Source organism: Lonchura striata, chromosome 1 (genome assembly GCF_050655825.1).
Source record: "Lonchura striata isolate lonStrDom1 chromosome 1, ASM5065582v1, whole genome shotgun sequence".
Lineage (NCBI taxonomy): Eukaryota > Metazoa > Chordata > Aves > Passeriformes > Estrildidae > Lonchura > Lonchura striata.
Window position 1 is genome coordinate 34,490,810 of NC_140703.1, and position 22,616 is coordinate 34,513,425.

Consider the following 22,616-nt stretch of genomic DNA (forward strand, 5'->3'; position numbering starts at 1 on the left):
TAGGGTGGGCTGAGTTGTTTTTGATCAGGGTGGTAGAGGATGGAAAACTGCCACAGGATATGGCCCCCAGGACATGCAATGGCCCTTCATCCAGGAGCAAGAAGGGGGGTCCTGGACAGGGCCCTCCATGCCCCTGAGGTGTCTGTTTGAAGTTTGCTCTACAGTCACAACTAATTTTACTTAAATATATTCAAGCGATGAAAAAAAGAATCAAAACAAACAAACAAAAAATAAAAAAAAAGCAAACACAAGAAGGCTTTGGGTTATTTTTTTATTTTTACAAAACTCATGAAAATTCTTTGGTGTAACGGGGACTATTTAGTGATCGTAATAAAATGAGTGTTTATAATAAAAAGAGGTACTGAAAAACTAGCTTGTCCTGTGGAGGACTGTAACAACAGGAGCAAAAATGCCCCAGGCCATGCTCACCATGGGATGGACGATGCTGCTGGCCACATGGCAGCCAGATTTCGTCCCATCAAATGCATCCCTGGCATGGAGGCACAGTGTTCATCTTCACCAGGTTTGGCAGTGCCACCAAGGCAAGGAGATAAAGTGAGTAAAATTTAACAAGCAAAGCGATCTCCCCAGCTCCATTATTAATGTTATAGGCTGTCATTTCTCCTTCCCTTTTAAAAAGCAGCCACAGGACTAACCATGATCCCTGGCCCTGTTTTCAATTATGCCGAGATTGAATCAAAACAGACTGCTGTGCCGTAAATATGAGGGGGGCCCTCTCTGTAAATTGTAAAATTGAATTCTAAAATTTCATGTTAAGAGCCTTGTCTTTGCATAATGGATTGCGTTGCCATCCATCATGGTGACACTTACAAGTCACAGCTGAAAAAGTACTTTATTAGATTTTTTTTTTTTTGAACAATTTTGATTTATTCTGGTTACACTGTCTGTATAATAGACTGAGCAGAATTTCATGCCAGTCCCTATGCTCAATAAAGCAACTACAGATATATTACAGAAATCCCTCACTGTTCCTAAGTTACAGCCAAATGGTGTCTCAGGGATTGCTCCCAGTCATCTGTGTCTTCTAAACCTGAATCAAGCACCAAGCTCTTAATGACCTTCATCTCATCAGCTCTTGCCTGGTGTTGTTTAGCATTGTTGGCCCATTTTCACTGCGGCTCTGATCAATAGCTGTGATGACAAAGATATGATGAGCTGCGTGACTCCCTCCGGTCACCACTGCTTAATGATTTTTCCAAGTGCCAATCTCCAGTTGAAAGGGAAAAAATAAAATAAAGATCTCAGAGGAAACAAATGTGGCATTTCTTGTGATGCCTAATTAGTCTTGCTCCTCTCCCCCCAGGCTGGGTTCACAGGATGTTTTTCAGCTGCAGAGTCTCCTCATGGCACTGCTTATGTTTGGATGCCACACCAAGTAGGTCCCATCACTGTTGTCCCTTCAAGTGGAGCATGTTTCAGTACCAGCTCCAGCAACTGAAGACTTGAGCTGTTGCTCCTGACTGCTCTCACTGAGAGATGCAGCCTCTGCTCCAAAACACTGGATTTTCTCCTCTGAGCTATGAGATTTGGTCAGGATCCTTCTCACCACTCTTTGGACTAGAGACAAGACCAGAGTTGAAAGTAAGTGAAGCTACACCTCTCTATTTTGATGGGGAACTCTTTTTGGTGAGAGCTGAGTCCTCGTTTTGGGAGTCAATAAAGAAAATGACTTCTCAAAATCAAATCTTAACGCACGTGAGACTTAAAGCACAGTGAAAATTTCCCCAGGAGATGGTCTGCCATGTCTTTCAATAGGCCTTTGAAACAGCATCTAGACCAACTGTCGACATGCTGGAGGCAAGGGGTGCCGCCCACAGAGACCTTGACAAGCCTGAGTGGTGGGCCAGAGTGAGCCAGATGAAGTTCAGCTGGGGCAATCCCAAGCACAAATACAGGCTGGACAGAGAATGGGTGGAGTGCATACCTAGGGAGAAAAATCTGGAGGTGTTGTTGGGTGAGAAGCTCAACATGACCCATCCATGAGCACTCACAGCTCAGAAAGCCTGGGCTGGATCACCAGCAGGGCTAGGGAGGAGATTCTGCCCCCTTGCTCTGCCCTAACCAGATCTCACCTGGAGTGCTGCATCCAGCTCTGGGGCCCCAACACAAGAACGATGTTGAGCTGTTGGAGCAAGTGCAGAAGAGGCCACTAAGATGCTCAGAGGGCTGGAGCACCTCTGCTATAGAGACAGATTGAGAGAGTTGGGGTTGCTCAGCCTGGAGAAGACTCTGGGAAGCCCCTAGAGACCATTCCAGTGCCTAAGGGGCTACAAGAGAACTGAAGAGGGACTTTGACAAGGGCATGGAGGACAATAGGCTATGGTTTCAAACAGAAAGAATAGATTAGATATTGGGAAGAAATTTTTTCCTGTGAGGGTGGTGAGGCACTGGCACAGGTTGCCCAGAGAAACTGTGCATATTCCATCCCTGGAAGTGTTCAAGTGTTCAAACCCCAGCTTGGATGGGGTTTTGAGCAACTTGGTCTAGTGAAAGGTGTTCCTGCCCATGACAGGGGGTTGGAACTGGATGATCTTTAAGGTTCTTTCCAGCCCAAACAAGTCTCTGATCTTATGATAGGGGTTAGTGCTGTGGGATTTGCACCAAGGGCCTTCCATTCTTATGGAAGCAATAAACTACTTCACGCCTGCACACAAGAAGGGTCAGGCAGCCATTATGGTCCCATGGGGAGGAAAACGGGACAACAAAAAGGCTAGGAAGGAGCTATACGACCATCAGTAAAGAGGAAATGCACTTGAGATCCTGTAGAAAAACATTTTTCACTAATGAATGGGTAAATTTAGTGCTTCAGGACTGAAAACATTGTTTTGCCATCTAGGTGAGGTGGAAAGCTTTCACAGAGGCTGAGGATTCAGGAATGTAGTAGCTGTCTTTGGACAGGCTTGTCCCCAGTATTAGACAGCTATCCCTTTAAAAATTTGCTTTGATAGAAAGGAGCAACATATACATATATATACTTTTACATATATATTTTTTCTCCCTTTTTGACAAAATGTCCATAGTTTCCATACTGGGTGCAGGCCCAGGAGAAGACCGTCATGGACTTGGCAGGCAGACAGGCACAGTCACATCCCAGTGCTGCTTGAGGATGCAGAAAAATGCCTTGGCCATGGCACAGAGCTCTGGGCTCCTGGCTCTGGGCATGCTGGACAAGCATGGAGGGACTGGGAGACTCTTGAAAAACGGGTGAACTCCTCAAAGTCATTAGCTCATGTAATAACCTGAAGAGTCTGTGTAAGGCTCTGGAGGTGCCATCTCAGGCTGGCAGGGTTCCAGTAGGAATATTTTACACTCTAATCCCTTTTCTTGACTCCGTGGAAAAATGGCCCATTTATTCTTGCACTGCACCTCTTAGCATTGTAACACATGGATGCAGATGGATACAGAAGCACCACTTTTCTTTGGAGCTGCTTGGAATGGGGCAGTGTAAATGGGAGGCACAATGAGCTCTCTCTGCTCTGTGGGTCTTTTACCAAGGGTTCATACCTTTTGACCCTGCCTCCTGCAGGTCTCATTTCATTCCATTCGTGCTGCTTGAAACATTCACAGCCATCACAAGTTTGAGGTTTTAAGAGGGATTTGTCCCTGGTGTGACTTGGAGAGGGGGAAGCAGGGAGCTGGACAGCACTGGCAAGAAGGTGCTGCTTCCTTTGAGTAGGTGGTTACTGCTGGTTTGGCTAACACTGCCCCTGACCCCCACCTGTGCATCCTCAGGGCAACCCAGGCTTCATACCAGCCATACATGTGGCAATGCCATGGCCTTTTAACCATCCCTGGCAGGCAGCTGCCAAAGCAACTGCTCCCTTGCCAAAGCCTGGAGCAGGTCTGGCCAACATGTCTTCTCTATCCTCTGCCAGAACTGGATACCCTTTCCAGCTGCCTGTGGTTCACTCCTGCCAAAGTAATAAAGGTTGTGTGCTGCAAAGGGTGGTTCAGAGCACAGCGCTGGGACACATCACCAGCATCATCACCCTTGCTGCAAGTAGGAGAGATGACCAGAAAATCAAACCCATACTGTTGGTCATGGCCACGCAGCCAAAGGTATTAGGGATTCAGAACTGGAGGAGGAACAGTCTGTTAGGGGAATTTCCATCCCATCACCTTCCTCCTGGCAAGCACCTGGGAACAGACAGGCAAGGCAGACGGAGCTGGCAGCTGGCATCTACAGAAAAACCGTGAGAGCACCGGGGCTGCCAATGTTTCGCTGCTCAAGGACTGCATGGCCAACACACACCCCCGCTGTATCTGGGGGTGAGATCCTGCAGAGGGGTGTCAGTCAGTGCTGGAGGATGGCAGTGGTTGGTGGCATGAGTGCAGCAGAGCTGCCTTTGAGTACACAGGTGCACTGTAGGACTCCGAGTAAGAAAACAGCCTTGGCATGGTCTTGCACGTCTTGGGTTATCTCTCTGCGGAACTGGGAAAAGCCAAAGTGGATGGAATCAAACAAACAAAAAAAAATAAATCAGACTGAGCTGTTCCCAGAGAGACACAAGAGAGCTCTTAGAGTCAGGACACATGCAGGTATCAGTGTGACAGAGACACCTATCAACGACCAGGGTTGGCCACCTCCAGCCAGAGCTCCATTGAGAGGTGGGGTAACACTTCTGCCTGCAGGAACAGCACAGGACTGTTTCAGGCAGGAAAGAGGATGCTGAGCTCATCTCCTTGCTCCCTTGAATTTCAAGGACTCTTGCAAATACCAGAGCACACAGGTTATGTGAATAAAAATTACATTACCATGCTGAGCAACTTTGTCAGCAATTTCTTATTAAAGCACTTGGTCCTCTCTGTAGTGGGCATTTCCATTCAACCTCCCCCTCATCACTGCTAACAGTCAAGTGGGCTCTCCATTAAATTTGAGCTTGTGTAAGAAACAGTGAGAGGGTTGATTTCAATATCCTCCTTCTTGTCCCACCACGCACAAGCTGTTGCTACTTATTAAACATTTTAAAATCCCTGCTGCCAAAGTCCCCAGGAGACATTTATCTGCCATAGTCATAAACGACTTGCCAGCATGCTACTCCAAACTGCATTTCCCAGCCAATAAATACAAGCTCCAGAATCAGGAAAAGCAGGGTTTGGCTCTAATTTTCAGTGGTATGTCACTGGGATACTATAACTACTTTTAAATTCAAATCAGCTTCCTAAAAATTAACTGGTTTTATCAGATACAGCACAGTGGACTGTTAAACACGTAGCCTCATGTACTGAAACACTATACATTTAATGAAGTTATGCCATTAGCAAATGTACAACATGGGTGCATTAAATCCACCTATAGAACAGCTCTATGTATGAGAGAGGATTTATTTTAGCTTTTCTCAATAGAGCAGGAGTCCCTTTTCTTGGCTTTTGCTAGGTTATTTAACTAAAACCAGGATTTGTGCACACACAAAAAAAACCCCAAAAGTATCTACTCTCATAATTAAAAAAGACCGATTTTTTTTCTTTTTTATTCCAGTTCAGGAAGGAAGAGAATCATCTTGTAAGGTAATATAATCAGCTCCTTTGCCTCTATAATCTACTTCTGCTCAGCAGGAGCCCCCAAAGAAACACTTTATGTCCCAAGGGAAACGTGAAAACTACTTGTAAGGTCCCTTTTGAGGCACATGATTTGGACGGTCACTTTCAGAGTATCAGAATCAGCGTTGTCTTCCATCTCCTTTCTTTCTGGGAGGAGCTCTCTGGCACGCCATGGGCTCCTCCTGTTCCAGGTGGAAGGCTATGCCCCTGCTCCAAATCAGAAAGGGTTAGGATGACACAAGTTAGCACAGACACCCATTTCGCACTTACACCGAAGGACGTACGTCGACGACTCCCCACTTCAAATTCCTCACAAAGAGAGGGGAAAAGAAACAAAAAAACCCAAAACAAACAAACAAAAAAAAGGACAAGTGACAGTAAATTTCACTGTGATCGCTCTACGGCAAAATATACCTTCTGTTCATTGCAAAAAATGCATGAAGGCCAAATTAAAGCAGGAAAAAAGTATGTTGCATGAGTTACAGTGCAACTGTATTATTCCTTCTCTTTCTATTTTCCTCCCCTCCAACTTGTTCAGTTTAGAAAAAGGATTGAGTACAACACAGTCAGGTAAGTGGCCACAAAAGAGTAGCTGTCTTTGGCAAGAAGTCACCGCATTGACCCTCTCTGTCACCTTCTGCCCATTTCGCTCTGTCTCATGAAGTGGATGTTGTTGGCGCTGTCTGAGAGTTCGGGGTACTGCTCCACTGAGATCACAAAATAGCCATCGTAGCCCTGTACCCGGCCTGTGTTTAGCACTTGTTGCTTCTCCCCTTCTGTCCATGAGCGAATACCCTCCTCCCCATCCCGCAGTCTCTGCTGTTCCCGGGACCAAGCTTGGGTGACGGCGCGCTGTCGGGCCAGCTCCAGGACGCGTGCCTTCTCCTCGTCCAAGGTGGTCCCGTAGCGCGTGTTTAGACACAGTGCACCGTACTGGAGCTGGATGTCCGTGTAGCGTCTAGTCCTCCCACTCAGCACTGTGTTGATCTGGGACACTGTCACATTCACGCCGTTCTCCAGGGTCCTCCGCCCGCCACTGAGGCCCAGGATGGACAGGTCTCCCTCCGACGGCCCCTGCTTAATGAAATAGTGTGTGTCCACCCCGTCGATGGTGAAGTGTAAGTTCTCCAGGTAGTGGGCGTTGTTCAGGATGGCTGCGATCCTCCGCCCATCCTCGTTGGCCACGCTGATGATGTCAGTGGCCACACGCCCATCCTTCATGGCGAACTTGACGCCCTTGCCAAAGATGGAGCCTCCAGAAGCAAAGTTCTTGTTCTTCTTGACGTGCCGGCACCCAGCGATGCTGGAGCTGTAGATTTGTTCGAATCGCTCCAGGGTGACAAAGGCCTTCAGCTGCTTCTGCACTTCACACTGGACCCCCAAAATGGACTGAGCAGGGAGAGAAAGAAGAGAACAATATATGAGAAGGAGAAACCTGATGACCCGAAAGCACTATTAGGATGCTGGAGAGCCAAAGAGCATACTGGAAACATGTAATGAGGAGTTTCATTATTTTTTCCCCCTTAATCACATATTTTCAAAATTTTAATTCCTTATCATGGAAGAGACATGTTGTCCCCTCCTAATGTTCATTGTTTCTGTAAACTGAACTATATTTAATTTCATAGATTGAAGGATGTAGAGGTAGAAATTTTTTTTTTGCCTCAGTGGTATGGGGGTTGAGCTTAGACACATAATTAGGTTGTGTTTCAGTGTTCTTCTGCATATAGGAAACAATTTGTGGCCATGATGCTTTACCAAATGCTTTCAGATTTTCTGTGAAGTGTGGAAGTATTTGTAAAAGTTTCTTCTATTTTATAACTCCATGTTGCAACTCTTTGTGCTGCCTTCAAAGGCCCTGCATGACCTGTATGATCCTCAGAGTGGCCATAACCTCTCTGTATTCCATTTCAGCCTGGCCAAAGCAGGTTGCTCAAAACTCAAGGAAGGCATTAAATCCAAAACTTATTTCCTGGAAACTCTCTACAATTTGCCAGGCTCCCAGAGTTAAGGCCAACCACACCTGATGCTCAAGTTTTAGCTTACATTGAAGCAAAACTGAGAGACAACAGCCCAGATAATTTGCAGTCTGCTGCAATACAAAGTCACTTTTGCTGTTAGGGTATAATGGAGCAAGCACACAGCGAGTCAGCAGCTCATCATTACTGTAAAATGTTCTGGAAATGCTCCCATCAATTCATGGCAGCACTGGCTTCTTACAGACTCTTGTTCACAAACAATTATTTGAAATTTGAAAAATTTCACAAAAGAAGAGGATTCTATGACAAAACTCCTCTGGCACTGCCAGCGGCTCAGTTCAATAATGTAATGACACCCAAGATTAAAAATAGGCTACAAAGTTTACTCCATTCCAATTATTTTGAGGAAATGAAACACTCACAAAGGATATTGCCTTAAACTGTCCATGAACTAGAGATTCACATTCTGGGTGCAAGAAGACAATTCAGATGATGCAGGCATTTCAGTGTGGACCTCTCACACAAGACTTGTAACATGACAAGGGAAGTGAAATAAACCCTCATTTCCATGGTGGCCATTTCCAGGGAAAAGTCATAAAGTATTAAAAAAAAAAAAAAAGATTGAGCATTGCAACTTACTCAGAAGCTATGGGCAATTTTGACTGTTAAAAGGGAAAACTATAAGGGAATAGAGGAATACAATTTCAAAAGCCCATTTTAGGTTGTAGAACATTAAAATTCCCAGAAATTACTTTTGTTCAAAGTGCTGAGGAGGCTGGTGTACCTTCTCCTTTCCCCTTTTTGATTGACAGCATAGCAGGTGGAGCAGGAACCAGTTTCCTATGTAAAAGGAGCTCTTTCTGGTTTTCTCTATCCCGCCTGTGGGGCATCTCACACATCCCCTAGAGAGCAATATAATTAACAGACTGACAGGGAGCTGAGCCCAGCTTCTCTGCCAATTGCACAAGTGCTCTAATTATGAAAAAAAATGGACATAATTAATGTAGATGTCAGTGATAATGGACATGGAACAATTAGGCTTCTAGGCTCCATGAAACATGGTTCTAAGCAAGTGCACACTGCACAGCCTTGGTAATTAGCTACTTCCTCTTCAAAGAAGTTTAAATGGAGAGTTCTTCTCAGGTGTATCTCATAGGGGTTGACTCTAGGTGATCCCTTAACCACTTCATAGTTCCAGCTTGCCTCAGTAACATTTACCAGTGATGGGAAAATGCATCTCTCAGCACTCATACCAAATCACTGCTCACTCAAGGATGTAAATCAGGTCTTCTGTGCTACACTGCTATGTCCTGTGATCACTTATGTATCACCATCTATATATACATCACCTTGTTTACCAGCAGGTGAGTGATAAAGACTCCCTGGAATGAATTACACCATCTACTGATTATCACCTTGGGGAAGGGAGCTCGGGGAGGTCAGGCAGTACTGGGCATGGATGAGTAATTCCTATCAGAAATTGCCCCCGTTCCCCTTCAATTTTGTCTTCATAACCTTATTCTTGATGAGCTGCAGGAACTCTAGTATGTTTTTAATTATGAGCAAATAATAGGTAAAGGTCTGCTATGGATGCCTCCAAATTAGGTTGCCCCAACAAACCAGTGGATCTGGACACCACCGTAATATCAAAATTCAGAGGCAGAGACCTACCTTCAGGTGTCATAATCAAGAACAAAAGCACAATCAAAAAAGATTATTCTATTGAGGACTGGTTACTTCTGGGTTCTCCCCACCTTTTTTCACACAGGGAAGTAGGAAATGAGATGTGCAAAGCTGTAACACTGAACATTCACCATCACTCAGAATCACAGACTGGTTTGAGCTGGAAGGAACCTTAAAGATCATCTAGTTCCAAACCTTCTGCCACAGGCAGGGAGACCTTCCACTAGACCAGGTTGCTCAAACTTAACTATTAGCTATCAACTATTTAAAAACTAAATGCGTCTCTGTTACCTTGAAAACAAGCCCAGGATGACTGTGAAATGACGTTGTGAGTGCATTTCGTTGATAAAAGATTGTATTTGGGAACAGCATTCTGTTAAAAGGAAAAGCAAACACATCCAAGAGAAAAAAACCTCCAACCAACAAATTCAAACAAACCAGAGCACAGCCAGCATGTATGCTGTGGTGTGAATATAAAGAGGGTGGAGGCAAACAGATTACATGTATTTCAAAGAGGCAGTGTATCTCTGACTTTGAAATTACCATTTCTGTTCAATCTTAGAACTCATTTCAATGAACTGGAAAGGAGAAGAAACAGAAAATTTCCATCCAAAGCTGCAGTGGCATGTGCTATTATCTAAAAATTGCTGCTGCTTTTAGCAACTGTAAACCAAGGCATCTATAAACCAGTTTTACAGAAGAAAGAAGAGAATTCATTGCTATTTTATTTCAATATTTGTTGCTCGACGTGAGTGACAAATATGCTGGGTTTGTTTTTCTTCACAGTCTTTTCTAATCAGATGTCCTTAGGTGACATTTCACTTTATCTAGTAACAACCCTTTGGAGAGAAGAGAACGACCTTCATCATTTGTTCTCTGCTGCACAAAGCTCAGGAGAGCAGCACATTACCAGGATCTCTGAATAGCCTCTTGCATTTTGCCGTCACCTCTTGAGGATTTGAAATACCATCGCCAGATCCTATCATCTGTTGTTTTTAAATACCGCCTTCCAGTGTGAGACTGAAAGCTTTAATTTCCCATCAAGGATCCAAGATGTGAAATACGTGAACATGTTTCCAAGTTGCTTTCTATCCTTGTGCCATTATGGACAGATAGGTGTTTCTCTTACCACCATATGGCTTACAATGCAAAAAGCTACTTTTTCCAAAAGGTTTGGAAGTTATGATTTCTCTGATATATGATTCATTTTTAACTCTTTCCTATTTATCACAGAATCATAGAGAGGCTTGGTCTGTAAGGGACCTAAAAGATGATCTTTTTCTAATCCCTCCACCATGGCCCAGGATGTCCCCACTAGACCAAGCTGCCCAAAGCCCCATCCAACCTGGCCTTGAAAAATTTCAGGGATGGGGTATCCAAATCTTGTCTGGGCAACCTGTGCCACTGCCTCACTGATCCCTGGGTACAGAATTTCTTCCTAACATCTAATCTATACCTCTACTGTTTTAATTTAAAACTGTCCCCCTTTGACCTATAAAGTATAAAAAGTTCCTCTCCCTCTTTTTTATAAGCCCCGTTTTTATTTACCCTGTAGCTCTCTGTTAACAAAACCATTGTTCAGCCATCAGCCTCCTCCCTATATTCCATGTGGCCACCACCTGGAGATAAGTCTCTGTTTGGATGTGTCCACCAGCACGGCTGCACTGCAGGCTCTTGGTTGTCTGAGAGGTGACATGGCAGCAGAGGTGAGCCAAGGGCCAGCAAGGCCAGTGCTCTGGAATGCACCAAACAGGAGCACTAACTCAGGGCAGGTCTCTCCTCCACCCAACCACTGTACATGACTGTAGGGGGATAACGAGGTTGAGTTCATTAAGCAGATCTCAAGTGTGGAGAAGTAAGAGGATTTGCCTCCTCCTCTTGCTCATCACGTTACAGATTTCTCATATAATTTCATAAAGCCTCAAGAGCCTAATGTCTTTTAAACTTCAACTCCTTTCCCTGCATTAGATCATTTGAAAACTGACCACTAAATTTGTAAAATATAACTGGGGGCTGATGGACAGATATGCAGACAGTGTGACAGTACAAGCCCAGGACAAAGCACCTGCAATGTCAGGATGCCTTCCCTGAACGATGAACACTGGCCAGTCTCTCAAATAGATTGTCCTTGGAAGAAACTCTGCCAGAAAGCACAGCCCTATAGCTCACTTCCTGGCTAAGCATCCCAGAGCAACTCTTGCCTCCAAACGGCTGCTCCAGAGGGGATGCCAAAAAACTACTTCTCCAGCAAAACCTGTAACAGGCACTGCAGAAAACAGGACCCTTCCTGGAGACAGTGCCCATGGGATGGAGAGAATGGTAGTTATAACAGCATGTAGATAATGATACAAGTGCTGACTCCAAAACACCCCTCTCTGGAAATAGAGTTGTTCTGGCTCCGACAATTACCTGACAGCTCAACAAGACAAAATAGGAAGGGAAGAAAAAAAAACCCAACAAAAAACTAGAAGAGAAATTGGATTCAGGTGCTGCAGTTGCACAATATGCCAGAGGTCACCCAGAGTCCCCCAGTGGCCAATAACACTGAACTTGTTCAACAAACAATTTAGTGACAGCCTCACAGTCGTGGGGAGGAGGGGGGGAAGCACTGCACAATGAAGTATTGGATTTTAAATGTCACTTCAGAGCTTTAGGGGGTTAGTGCAAGGCTTATGACATGCTGGTTGTTTTTGAGGTTGTGCCTGCTCAAAGTCAGAATTATCTCTCCTGTCTTCCAGACCAGCAAGACGAGTACCAAAAATGTTTTGGAAGGAGATGCTAGGGCCCTCTGGTTATGCACTCTGAAGAGAGATGAAGCAGCCATTTTTGGGTATTAGTTGCTTTGTTATTGTGCTCCTGTTAGGTGTACCTCTCTCATAAAAGAACAGACTCAATCTGCTGGGCCAACTTTGATCAGCAAAGCCAGTGGAGTAGCTCAAATACACTTTTGTCTATCACAAGGAGATATGTGACCAAGAGAAATTAGGGATCAGACGACATGGAGATGAGAAAGTTGTGGTACATCATTCAGTGATCAATGCCTTGTCCAAGCTACTTTTAAATGACAAAAGATCTAGAGCTTACTACATATGCTCTGCAACACCATTTTACAATTTGATCAGTCTTATTAACTGAAAATGTTTCCTGTCCTTCCATTTACCTTGGTTTAATTTTGTCATTTCCTATGTAAAATTTTCAAAAGTTTCTATTTTCTTCCTCATGCTTCATCAATAAATACAGAGACAACCAGTGGGAAGGAGGACTGGACTGTGTCTGGGGGTGTGTATTGATGCCTGGAAGGGTTGGGAGTGAACAGAACTTTATGGAAATATCAGTGTTGGATGCATGGATAGGTGTAGGAAAAGATGGATCATTTGTTCAGGTATCATATGTGAATGAATTTGGTTATATGCAAATATGTGCCTACAATATGCTGAGTGTGACAAAAAGCAAGGGAATCCTGCTCTACAGCATTTAATAGCCACTTGCTATCACAGCACAATCTTACAACTGTGGACTGACATAATAATGTTCATGTTTTGTTGCTGTCATAACACATGGGAAGAATATGAAACAGTCTGCAGTGGTTCAATTCCACTTTCAACATCTGAGTGCAAAGGGACTCATCTGGAAGCATGATAGCTGTATAAAGCCCACTTAATGAGCAGGTCCCTGCACAGCCCTCACTGCAGCTTCTGGCTTTAAAAACCTGTGAGGGACACGGAGATTTCCTTATGTTCTTATTATTCATTCAGGCAGATTCACCTAAAATGGGTGGAGAGAAGGGAGGGTTCTCCCTGATTTTATTTCCAGCTCATCTCCCTGTAGGAACAAAGGTCATCATCACTGCAAGCTGTCACTCAAGTTACTTGGCTATTCAATAAGTCAAATAATGATATTATAATATACATTAAAGAGTTATATATATATTACACACTATAATATGCACAATGAACTAATGATAAAATAATAATATAATACTATCAATAATAATAATAATAACTTCTGTGGTGGTTCTGTGAGAGTTATTATCTATGTCACATAACAATACAGAGATGGTCTTCTGTGCAGTCTCTGGGTGAGCCTTTCCTCTTTGCCTACTCCTTTACAGCTTTGCCCAGGGAGACTGTGTCCCAGCAGAGAGGAGGAAAAATCCTGAGGCTCTCCCTCATTAGAGAAATAACTTCTATTAGCATTTTATTGTTTAATCCAAGGAAATAAGAAGCAAAAAGGGAGTCTCTGAGTTCCACACCACAACTGAGTTACTGCACTGTAATAGTTTTCAAGCATCAACCCAGTCATGGTAGTTTTTTTATTTTCCCCTATATTATTAAGTGACACTTCATATAAATTTCTTGTTGAAGTTGAAGCTGGTACATTTTAACTTGTCTTCAGCATGGCTGTGAGGCTGAGTACCAATGATGGACTGACACATGACTACCATCAATCTACAATAATTTGTTTGTACCTTTGAGTGATACCTTTGTGGTTCAGGAAATGTGACCTCCTGGTTTAAGATGTGTACCTCAAAAATCTGCTGCAGACATCAAGATTTCAGTGAAACCATAGGTAGTGAGACTAGGAGGGCAGATGGAATCTGTTCCATTGCCTACTGTTATCATTTTATCAGCAGAAATGTGGAAAGCATGCCCTGATCTCCCCAGGTATGTTGGTGCCTCACTGCTCTTGCAATGTTTGAACACACAGCATCAGAAAGTGGGAGCTCAGACTAAACAGATAAAAGCCACCCCAGAATACAATCAGGTTATGAAATGAAAGAGAATCCTGAGAGGTAAATTACTTTCAAGTTCATACATTGATAAGCAGTAGCGCTGGGATGTAACCTAGGGTTCTCAAATCCTGACTGTGTGTTCTAACTTTTAACAGTGCTGCCTCCGTCTTTCATCTGAGTAAGTCACAACAGGAAGATAGGGATATGATTGGGCTGCAAAAGCCTTTTTCTTGGCAATTTTATCACTGAATTTTGCACCAGCATCTACCAAAATGGCTTGGGAAACAAGCCGGTTTTTAAAAGCAGGACACAGTTACATGGGATTAACCTGGTCAGGTAAAATGAAAGTTTAATATAATAAAAAAATTCTTTCTGGAAAGACTCTCTGCAATCCAAAAGAGTTTCCTATGCAAGCAGCATGACTTCTTATTTAAGATATTTTAAACCAGAATGAATAGGTTTCTAGAACAAAACAACAACAACGACAACAAAAAACAAACCAAAACAAAAATAAAACAAATTCTGTATCAAGGTTAGCTTTTTTTTTTTTTAATTTCTAAAAATCCTGAGTGCAAAGGCCTTGAATTTAGCCTGCAATATGTGATAACGGGCCTCTTGTGGGAGAAAGAAAGAGTAACACACCACTTCACTGAGCAACCACCAGAAAATATCACAGGAAAATGCACCATGGCAGTAGGGAGCTTAATATGTGATTATTTGGCCAGATTTCAATACTGGAATGGGGTCTGACTCGCTCTTCATCTCACAACATGCTGGTAGAGCTTTTTCAACCAACATTGCAAATAGGTAGTTTGCTGATAAGGGCATGAGATACAGTATGGAGTTACATGGATCACCTTGCTGTTGTCCCATTCTTGGGTTTTCATCTGTGTGTGGATTAGCTCATAGGATGGCTCCATTGCATCCATGTCTGGCTTGGGGTAGCCGGGGATGACATTGTGCAGCTGGAACCCAAAGGTGAGCAGCCAGCTGTTGACATCTGGAAGGGAAGAGAAACATAAATAAGTTTATCTGATCTCTCAAGCAGGATTGCCCAGGAGAAGGCCCAGAGGAGGACCCCCCACGGTGGCTGGCACTGTAGCAGTCTGGACAAAATGATGAGCTTCTGCTTTGTGTGAAGAGCAGGAATCTTAATGATCCTAGAATGTGCCAAAATCTGGAATTTCCACCTCCAGACAGAGCCAAATTCTGCAATTCCCAGCTCTGAAACAGAAATGTTGGCAGTGAGCAAATGGCCCAAATCAAAGCCAACTTCATGTCTGCCCTTCATCAGCAGAAATCAAGCACTGTTTGAAGGTGTGCAGAAGTACAGCAATAGCAACACACTTTGAAGCTGAGATGCTCCAGCCAACTGGGAAGTGTTATCCAGTCCTACAGTTAGCTCAGAACACCTCAGTCCCAGTACTTCTCTCCCTGAGGACTCTCAAAGGGCCTGCAGGCTGAAGACTAAATTTAGAGCTATGTGCCAGAATACCAGGATATCCAGGATGGACAACTCAGGCATTTAGCTGGTGCTCGCAGAAGAAGCTCTGGACACACCCACTGCTTTTTCCATGGATTTCCACCTCAGTCTAGAGTTTCCTGGCATCTTTCATAAGAAGCTGTAGTTTGACTATTAAACCAGTGTAAAGTCACATCATCTTTTGCAGTGATATTTACAATTAGACTTCATACTACCTGCAAGGTACATTACAGTGAAAATAAGTGTACAGACATGAGAGATATTTTGCTTGGGTAGTTTTTACAGACTTAAAAAAAGTCCACAAATGGTGAGAAAACTGGTGGCTACCAGTGATAAATTATTGTCTTATACAGAAGGGGGACTGCTGGCACTCAAGGGAACATGATGGAAAACCAGCCATTTGGGACATCATTCCTGCATTTACTTGCCAGTAGATTACAAGGTCTTCCTTGATTTTTGATTGCACAGCTATTAGGAATAGCAGATGAAAGTTAATCTGCTGGAGGAAAAAAATATGAGGTTGGGTAACTCCTAAACCTTGCACTTCCCCCCTTAACTTCAGAGCATTTGATGAGCACACTTTGTTTGCCTTCGCTTAGCTCCAGAGGGCACATCTGCTACAGTCCCTGAGCAATATGGTGTCCATTTGGCACATAATAGCAATTGCAAGGTAAAAAAAAGGTATGAAGGTAAAGTTTAACTAATATTAGCTCCCAGGAGTATTAAGTGTCTGGATGTAACTGGAATTTTGTTGGTGATTGCTCTGGAACTGCAAAGACTTAACTTGCAATCTAAACTCAGTAACAATCTGAAGATAAGAAAAAAAATTAAATAATCAAATATGCATCTTTGAATATTTTTTTCTCTATTCCCATGAGCCTAAATGAATGTTTTGAAGAACTGGTTGGAAAGAAATTATGGATGCAAGTGGCAAATAACGCCGTTCCAGATGACTGGAGAATCAGGAGCCAAACAAACACACTATCTGTTGCTTGTTTTCCTACAGGCCAAAATGTTGCGATTGGGCAGATGTCCAAAAAGCCCTTGCGACAATCCATGTGGAAGAGGGAGGATTTCTGTAATAAAAACACTTCTGTTCACTCAATGTACAGATTGTTTTTGGAGTGTCTTTGAAACAGAGAGGTTGGGGGGGTATGAGAGAAATGAAAAGGCTCATTTGATTATTTTGTTGCCTAGTGCTAAGCCAGCCTGCTTCCAAATCCTTCTTATCTCAAATGAAGAACTTTGATGTACATATTGTGGACCAGGTGGTCAGGAGAACAAAGTAAAACAGTGAAGGTCAGCATTGGTGCAGGAATCACTTCCCAAGCACTTCAAAAATTCTAGAAAGAATACAGAGGATGGATGCTGAACTGCTGAAAAAATATGTAACATGTCTGGAAATACCCAATATAGGGGGTTTCTTTATAATTCTCAGAAAACTGAACTCCATAAAAACTTCCTGCAAACAGGAGTTTGTACTTTTTGGAAAGAGGTGTTGGAATACCCAGAACAAAAAAAACCACCAAAACAAACAACCTGAAACCATGGGAGGAAGGTGTGGAGCTGAGAAAACAGAGGGGAAAATACTAATTTGCCAGGAGGCAGTGACAACTTTTTTGACAGAAAAGTACATTTCACATCACAGAGGTTTTTTTCAGCTACAGTAACCCTGCCAACACATTTCACAGTAAATTCATTTGAGGGCAAAGAAAAGGAGTGTTTAATGCAGACACATGTAATGGAAATGTCAGTTCAATCCATCAGGATTGCTGAAGCTGGCAGCAAAGCTCTGTGCCATGAAGTGTACAATCACTAAAATATTTATGTTTAACAATGGGCCTCTCAAAACATAAATACCTGCTTCTCCTGCTCTCCCCTCCACATACCTTCAACTTCCTTAAGCTCAGAGACCTCATCACTGTGGGCCAAAGCACGTGCTGGTCACCCACGTCCTGGGCACTGAGCTCCCCTAAGGACCAGCAGGTCCCAGTGTGGGAATGGAGGGACAGAGAGCAGTTCCCTGTCTCAGATCTGGGCAGATTTGGTTGTGATGACAAGGACAGTCTTATCATGGGTCCTGTCCACGAGCTGCCTGACAGGATCTTAGCCTGCATCTTTTGACATATTTTACTTCCCTCGTGGCATCATCTTCTCAGCTCTGGGGAAAACAACTTTTCATGAAAATAACCCCATTATCTAATTCTTATGATTATTGCAGAAGAACCTGAAAGCACAAATCCTAATGCCTAGAAAAACAAGCAGGAGAGAAAACCCAGTATTTTTACTTTGTAACATTTATTTGCTATTTATCAGATCTTGTAATTTAGGGGACTACAATTATTGTTGGATTTTGGAAGGTTGTGATAGATGCAGCAGGAGCATTTAAAAATTAATTCTATCTCCTTAAGAGGTATGCACATTTGATGTGTGATTGTGGCACTCGGCTTTTCAATGGGAAGTATCTAGAAAAGAGTCCCACCAAAAAGTCTTTTCAAACTTCTCAAACTCTTCTCATTGCTACCACTGTTGCACACAGTATGAAACTAGGTTTGAGACTAGAGAAAGGGGATAAAACAAAGCTGTCTGGAGATAAACCTGGGAGCAGCACACCAATGGTAGAGGAACAACTTGCTACTGAGGTCCTTCAGGCTGCTATCTCAGTACAGGCAGGGGATGGCAGCAAACATGCAAATGTGATCAAATGGCCAAGAAGGCCAGTGCCATCCTGGACAGCATCAGCAATAGGGTGGCCAGCCTGACCAGGGCAGAGATTGTCCCCCTGTACTGGGTATTGGTGAGGCCCCACCTTGAAACCTGTTCAGTTTTGGGCCCCTCACTCCAAGAAGGACATTGAGGTGCTGGAATGTGTCCATAGAAGGGCAATGGAGCACAAGTCTGGTGAGGAACAGCTGAGGGAGCTGGGGTGCTCAGCCTGGAGAAAAGGAGGCTCAGGGGAGACCTTTTTGCTCTCTACAACTTCCTGAAACAAGGTTCCAGTATATGGTGGGGGCTGGCCTGTTCTCCCAGGCAACAAGAAATAGCACAATAGGAAATAACCTCAAGTTGCACCAGGGCAGGTTTAGATTGGACTTTAGGAAAAATTTCTTCACAAAATGGATTGTCAAGCACTGGAAGAGGCTGCCCAGGGCAGTAGTGGAGACACCATCCCAGAAGGGATTTAAAAGACATGTAGGTGAAGCACTTAGGGACACCTTTTAGTGGTGGATGTGGTAGTGATGGGTTAACAGTTGGACTTTATAATCTTAAAGGTCTTTTCCAAACTAAATGATTCTATGATTCTATGTATATAGGAAGGCCATTTAATATAGACAAGGATTTTCTGTAAAAATACCCCAGAGCTCATATTACAGCAATTTTACAAAGTTCCAGTGGAAGCAGTTCAGAGATTGTGTCAAGTTTTGGGGTAGGTGTGCCCCAAAATCTGTCCCCTAAGTCTAAAGCACCTTATTTTCTTGACTTTTTGAAGACAATGTTGATTCTGCAAGGCTGATTAACTTTGAACTACATAGCTAGTAGTGCAGTAGTCATGTAGACACTGATGACTGTAACAAAAGGTTTGAATTTGCTAAAACAAACCTGTATGCCATTTGTTTAGTTGCAAATAAATCTCTAGGCAAATCTGTGTAAACAGAGATGCCCCTCTACAAAGACAAAGGTTATCAGGACATTAATTGTTAGCTAAACTTCAGATATCTGAGGGGACAAAAATCTGTAAGCAAAGTAAAAAGAACAAACACCTAAGAAGAGAAAGAAAACAGGTTTGGGAATTACAATCTCCATCTATACTAATGAATTAAACATGCCCTGTACATGGGGGTCCAACTGGCTATCTAAAACTTATGTCCGTTAATTAAAGAATGGAAAACTTCATGGTGATCAGGACACTGAGAGAGGAATTACCTATTGTACTGGTTTTGATGAGGATAAATTTCTTTACAGTGGCTGGTACAGGGCTGCATGTTGGACTTTTTAGGAAAGTACTGGTAACACAGGGATGGTTTTGCTACTGCTGAGCAGTGCTCACACAGAGCCAAGGCCTTTTCTGCTCCTCACCCCACCCCACCAGGGAGGGGCTGAGGGTGCATGAGGAACTAGGAGGGGACATAGCCAGACAGCTGATTCTGACTGACTCAAAGGATATCCCAGACCATCTGGTGTCATGTAAATTTGGGGAGGAAGAAGGAAGGAGAGGACATTTGGAGTGATGGTGTTTGTCTTCCCAAGCCACTGTTTTGTGGGATGGAGCCCTGCTGCCCTGGGGATAGCTGTCTGCTGATGGGAAGTAGAGAATGAATTCCTGGCTTTGTTTTTCTTGCATAAGCAGCTTTTGCTTCTCCTATTAAACTGTCTTTATTTCAATCTCTGTCTATGGGTTTTCTCACTTTTTCAGTTCCCCAACCCACCTTGGAGGAGTGACTGAGTAGCTGTGGTGTGGGGCTTAGTTCCATCTGGCGTTAGACCATGAAACCTATTTGCTGATGGCAAACTTGTGAAGATGTTTATTAATTTAAATGTCTTACCTGTCATGTAACATTTGATATCCTGAGAATTGCTAATGGGGTTGTTGTTTTTGAACATATACAGGTTGAAAGGCATTATGTTATTGCTACTCAGATGCTTCCACATATCATGGTCTGGACTTGTCCAGCGACCCGCTAGCACATCGTAGTCTCTGCGCCCCATGTGGATAAGCTTCGTGAGAGGGTCATACAGTCCTCCATGGTAGCCAATGATGATCTGGAAGTTGGGATTAGTGTCCATATAGATCTCCCCATATGCTGTGTACAGTATCTGCTTGATCATTAATCCAGTCCCACTGAAGACAGCCAGAGGAGTGCCAATGTTATCACAGGCTATGTAGAATTCATCACCGCTGCTGAGCTCCATTGCAAAGAGGTGGCCTTGGAGGTCATAGTACAGGGAGGTGATCTCAGAGCTCGAGTGGTTGTACAAGTGGGTGACCTTGGTTGGGTTGGTCAGATCAGCATAGAAGAATTGCAAGTGATGGCCATGGCTGGTTTTGCTGGAGACTCTCCTTCCTAGGCCATCATAGCGGTACTTCACACTCCACCCACTCACTTTATTGTAGGCTTTGATGAGCAGGCCAGCTGAATTGTACTCAAAAATATCATTGCCCCTCTGCTTCAGGAAGCCATCTTCATCCATTTTGTACTGCACATCCCCCAGTCTAGTAATCCTATCCCTGAGGTCATACCTGAGTGGTGTAAGGCGGGCACTGTTCCCTGGACTCAACAGATGGAGGTTTCCATTTAGGTCATAGCTGTAACGCCAGAGAGGTTTGTCATTGATAGACACAGTCTGCAACTGGCCATCAGCATCATATTCATATGAGTAACGAGTTGTGTTTGCATAAGGGCCAACCTTCAGCTCTTTCTTAACCACTCTCCCCATGTTGTCATACTGCACAGTCATCCAGTACATGAGAGACCGGAATATCTCATACTGGACCTCCTTCATCCTGCCATAGGCATCAAAATGTTTAGTGTGGGTCATGACAGCAGTGGTAATAATCTGGTTGATATCGTAGTAAATGACCCCAAATTTACCGAATTGCTCAGTTTTGCCTGACACGTCATCGTACCTGTAGAGATCAATAGGCAAAGGTGTCTCGTTGATGACTGCCTGCATGCTGGTCACCCGGAAGCTGTTGTCATAGTTGTAGTCAAAGCGTGCATTCACCATGCCCTCCTCAGTGAAGCGGAAAATCTGCCGGTCAATGAGGGGCCCTATCTGTCTGTACCTGATTGTGCAGGTGAACCCTTCATTCTGCAAATTTATGGTCTTCAGCATGCCTGCAGTTTCGTCGTACGTGAAACTGATCTTTGTGGTGTCGTAGAGCATCTCGGCTAACTTGGACAGCTTCCCATACTTGTAGATGACACGTCTCCCCGTGCCCAAGTACAAAGTGTGGAGGAGCTGCTCATCCTCTGTGAAGTCCTGAATTACTGAGGCATTGCCTTCTGGTGGCCGGTAGATGTTCCTGTAGTAACCAATGGAACGAATGGTTTCCAAAGTCTGACGGGCAACGTTGGGCATGGTCACCGAGGATAACCGGTCATTCTTGTCAAACTCAAAGATGTACTGTCTCTGGCTGTGAAGGAGCAGCACCATGGACTGGATGGGAAGAAGAAAAGTATAGATTATATCCTTGTTTTTCCAGCAAAATTATACTCTCACAAAGCCTGTAAGATTCTTCAATCCAAAGAACAGGGTGAGTGGGACAAACCTCTGCACCCACAGAATTCAACAGTGAAAGGTAAGAAGCTGTGCATGGCGCATCAAGTATCCTCTAACAGTGGGTCAGTGGAAGAAGCAGTTAATACAAGGGGGAAGGTCCAAGTTCACAATGCTCAGTTTTTCAAACCACTACAAATCACTACTATAGCCATCTTACCAAATTCCCTGTGCCAATAGCCTTTGAAAGCTAACTAAATAAAATTGGTAGAGCTACTTAAACAATGCTTGAAAAAGTATCCCCCAACACCTTCCAACGATGAATGAATTAATTCATTCATTCAACCCATCTTCTATTATCCTCTTCTCCAAACTTCTGCCTGCATACTTATTTGTTCTGGGATTTTTTTTTTTTTCATATAACAAACAATCCACATAGATTATATAATACAAGGAATAAATCAAGATTTTTTCCTTTTTAAAAGATATGGCACAATTACAGTTTCCTTAAAGTGTTTTAGCGATGGGTGCTATTCAAAAACCAGGAATAAAAAATTCCAGACCCAGGTATATAATATATGGATCAATGGGTAACTTGGCAGTGTAATGCTTAATGGTAATACCTAGAAAATATAAGTTCCATGCTAACCTACAGAGTGAAGGCCCCGGGAAGCCCTGCAAAGTGTGCTGCAAGTGTGGCTGAATTAATGCCTCACTTATTAATTACATGTATTTTTCTAAGTAGAAATGGGCCACTTGAAGAAGGCAGGATGTCAGACTCTGTAGGTTGTTTTCACATGGAAAATCCTACTGAAAATTCCTACTGTTCACTCTGCTGACTTTATCTGAGCATATTTTATATTGCAGTCAACTCAATAAAGCAAGATTGTGCTTTAAAAATCGCATGTCAAACCTTCACAGTTCACATGATTTCATCATGACTGGGAAAAAAACATCT

The 22,616-nt window shown here is 43.4% G+C and overlaps 1 protein-coding gene across 16 annotated transcripts in view; it reads right to left on the minus strand.

The window, feature by feature from the left end:
• Positions 1-257: 257 nt before the first annotated feature.
• The window catches only part of TENM4 (teneurin transmembrane protein 4), a 1,547,070-nt gene continuing 1,524,711 nt past the window's right edge, over positions 258-22,616 (minus strand). For all 16 annotated transcript variants that reach the window (XM_085592903.1, XM_085592878.1, XM_085592882.1 and 13 more), the window contains 3 exons: positions 19,984-21,598; positions 14,814-14,956; positions 258-6,951 (listed from right to left, as the gene is read on the minus strand). In XM_085592903.1, coding sequence (XP_085449029.1) covers positions 6,193-6,951; positions 14,814-14,956; positions 19,984-21,598 — 2,517 coding nt within the window. In that variant the 3' untranslated portion in view covers positions 258-6,192. The remainder of the gene's footprint in view (positions 6,952-14,813; positions 14,957-19,983; positions 21,599-22,616) is intronic.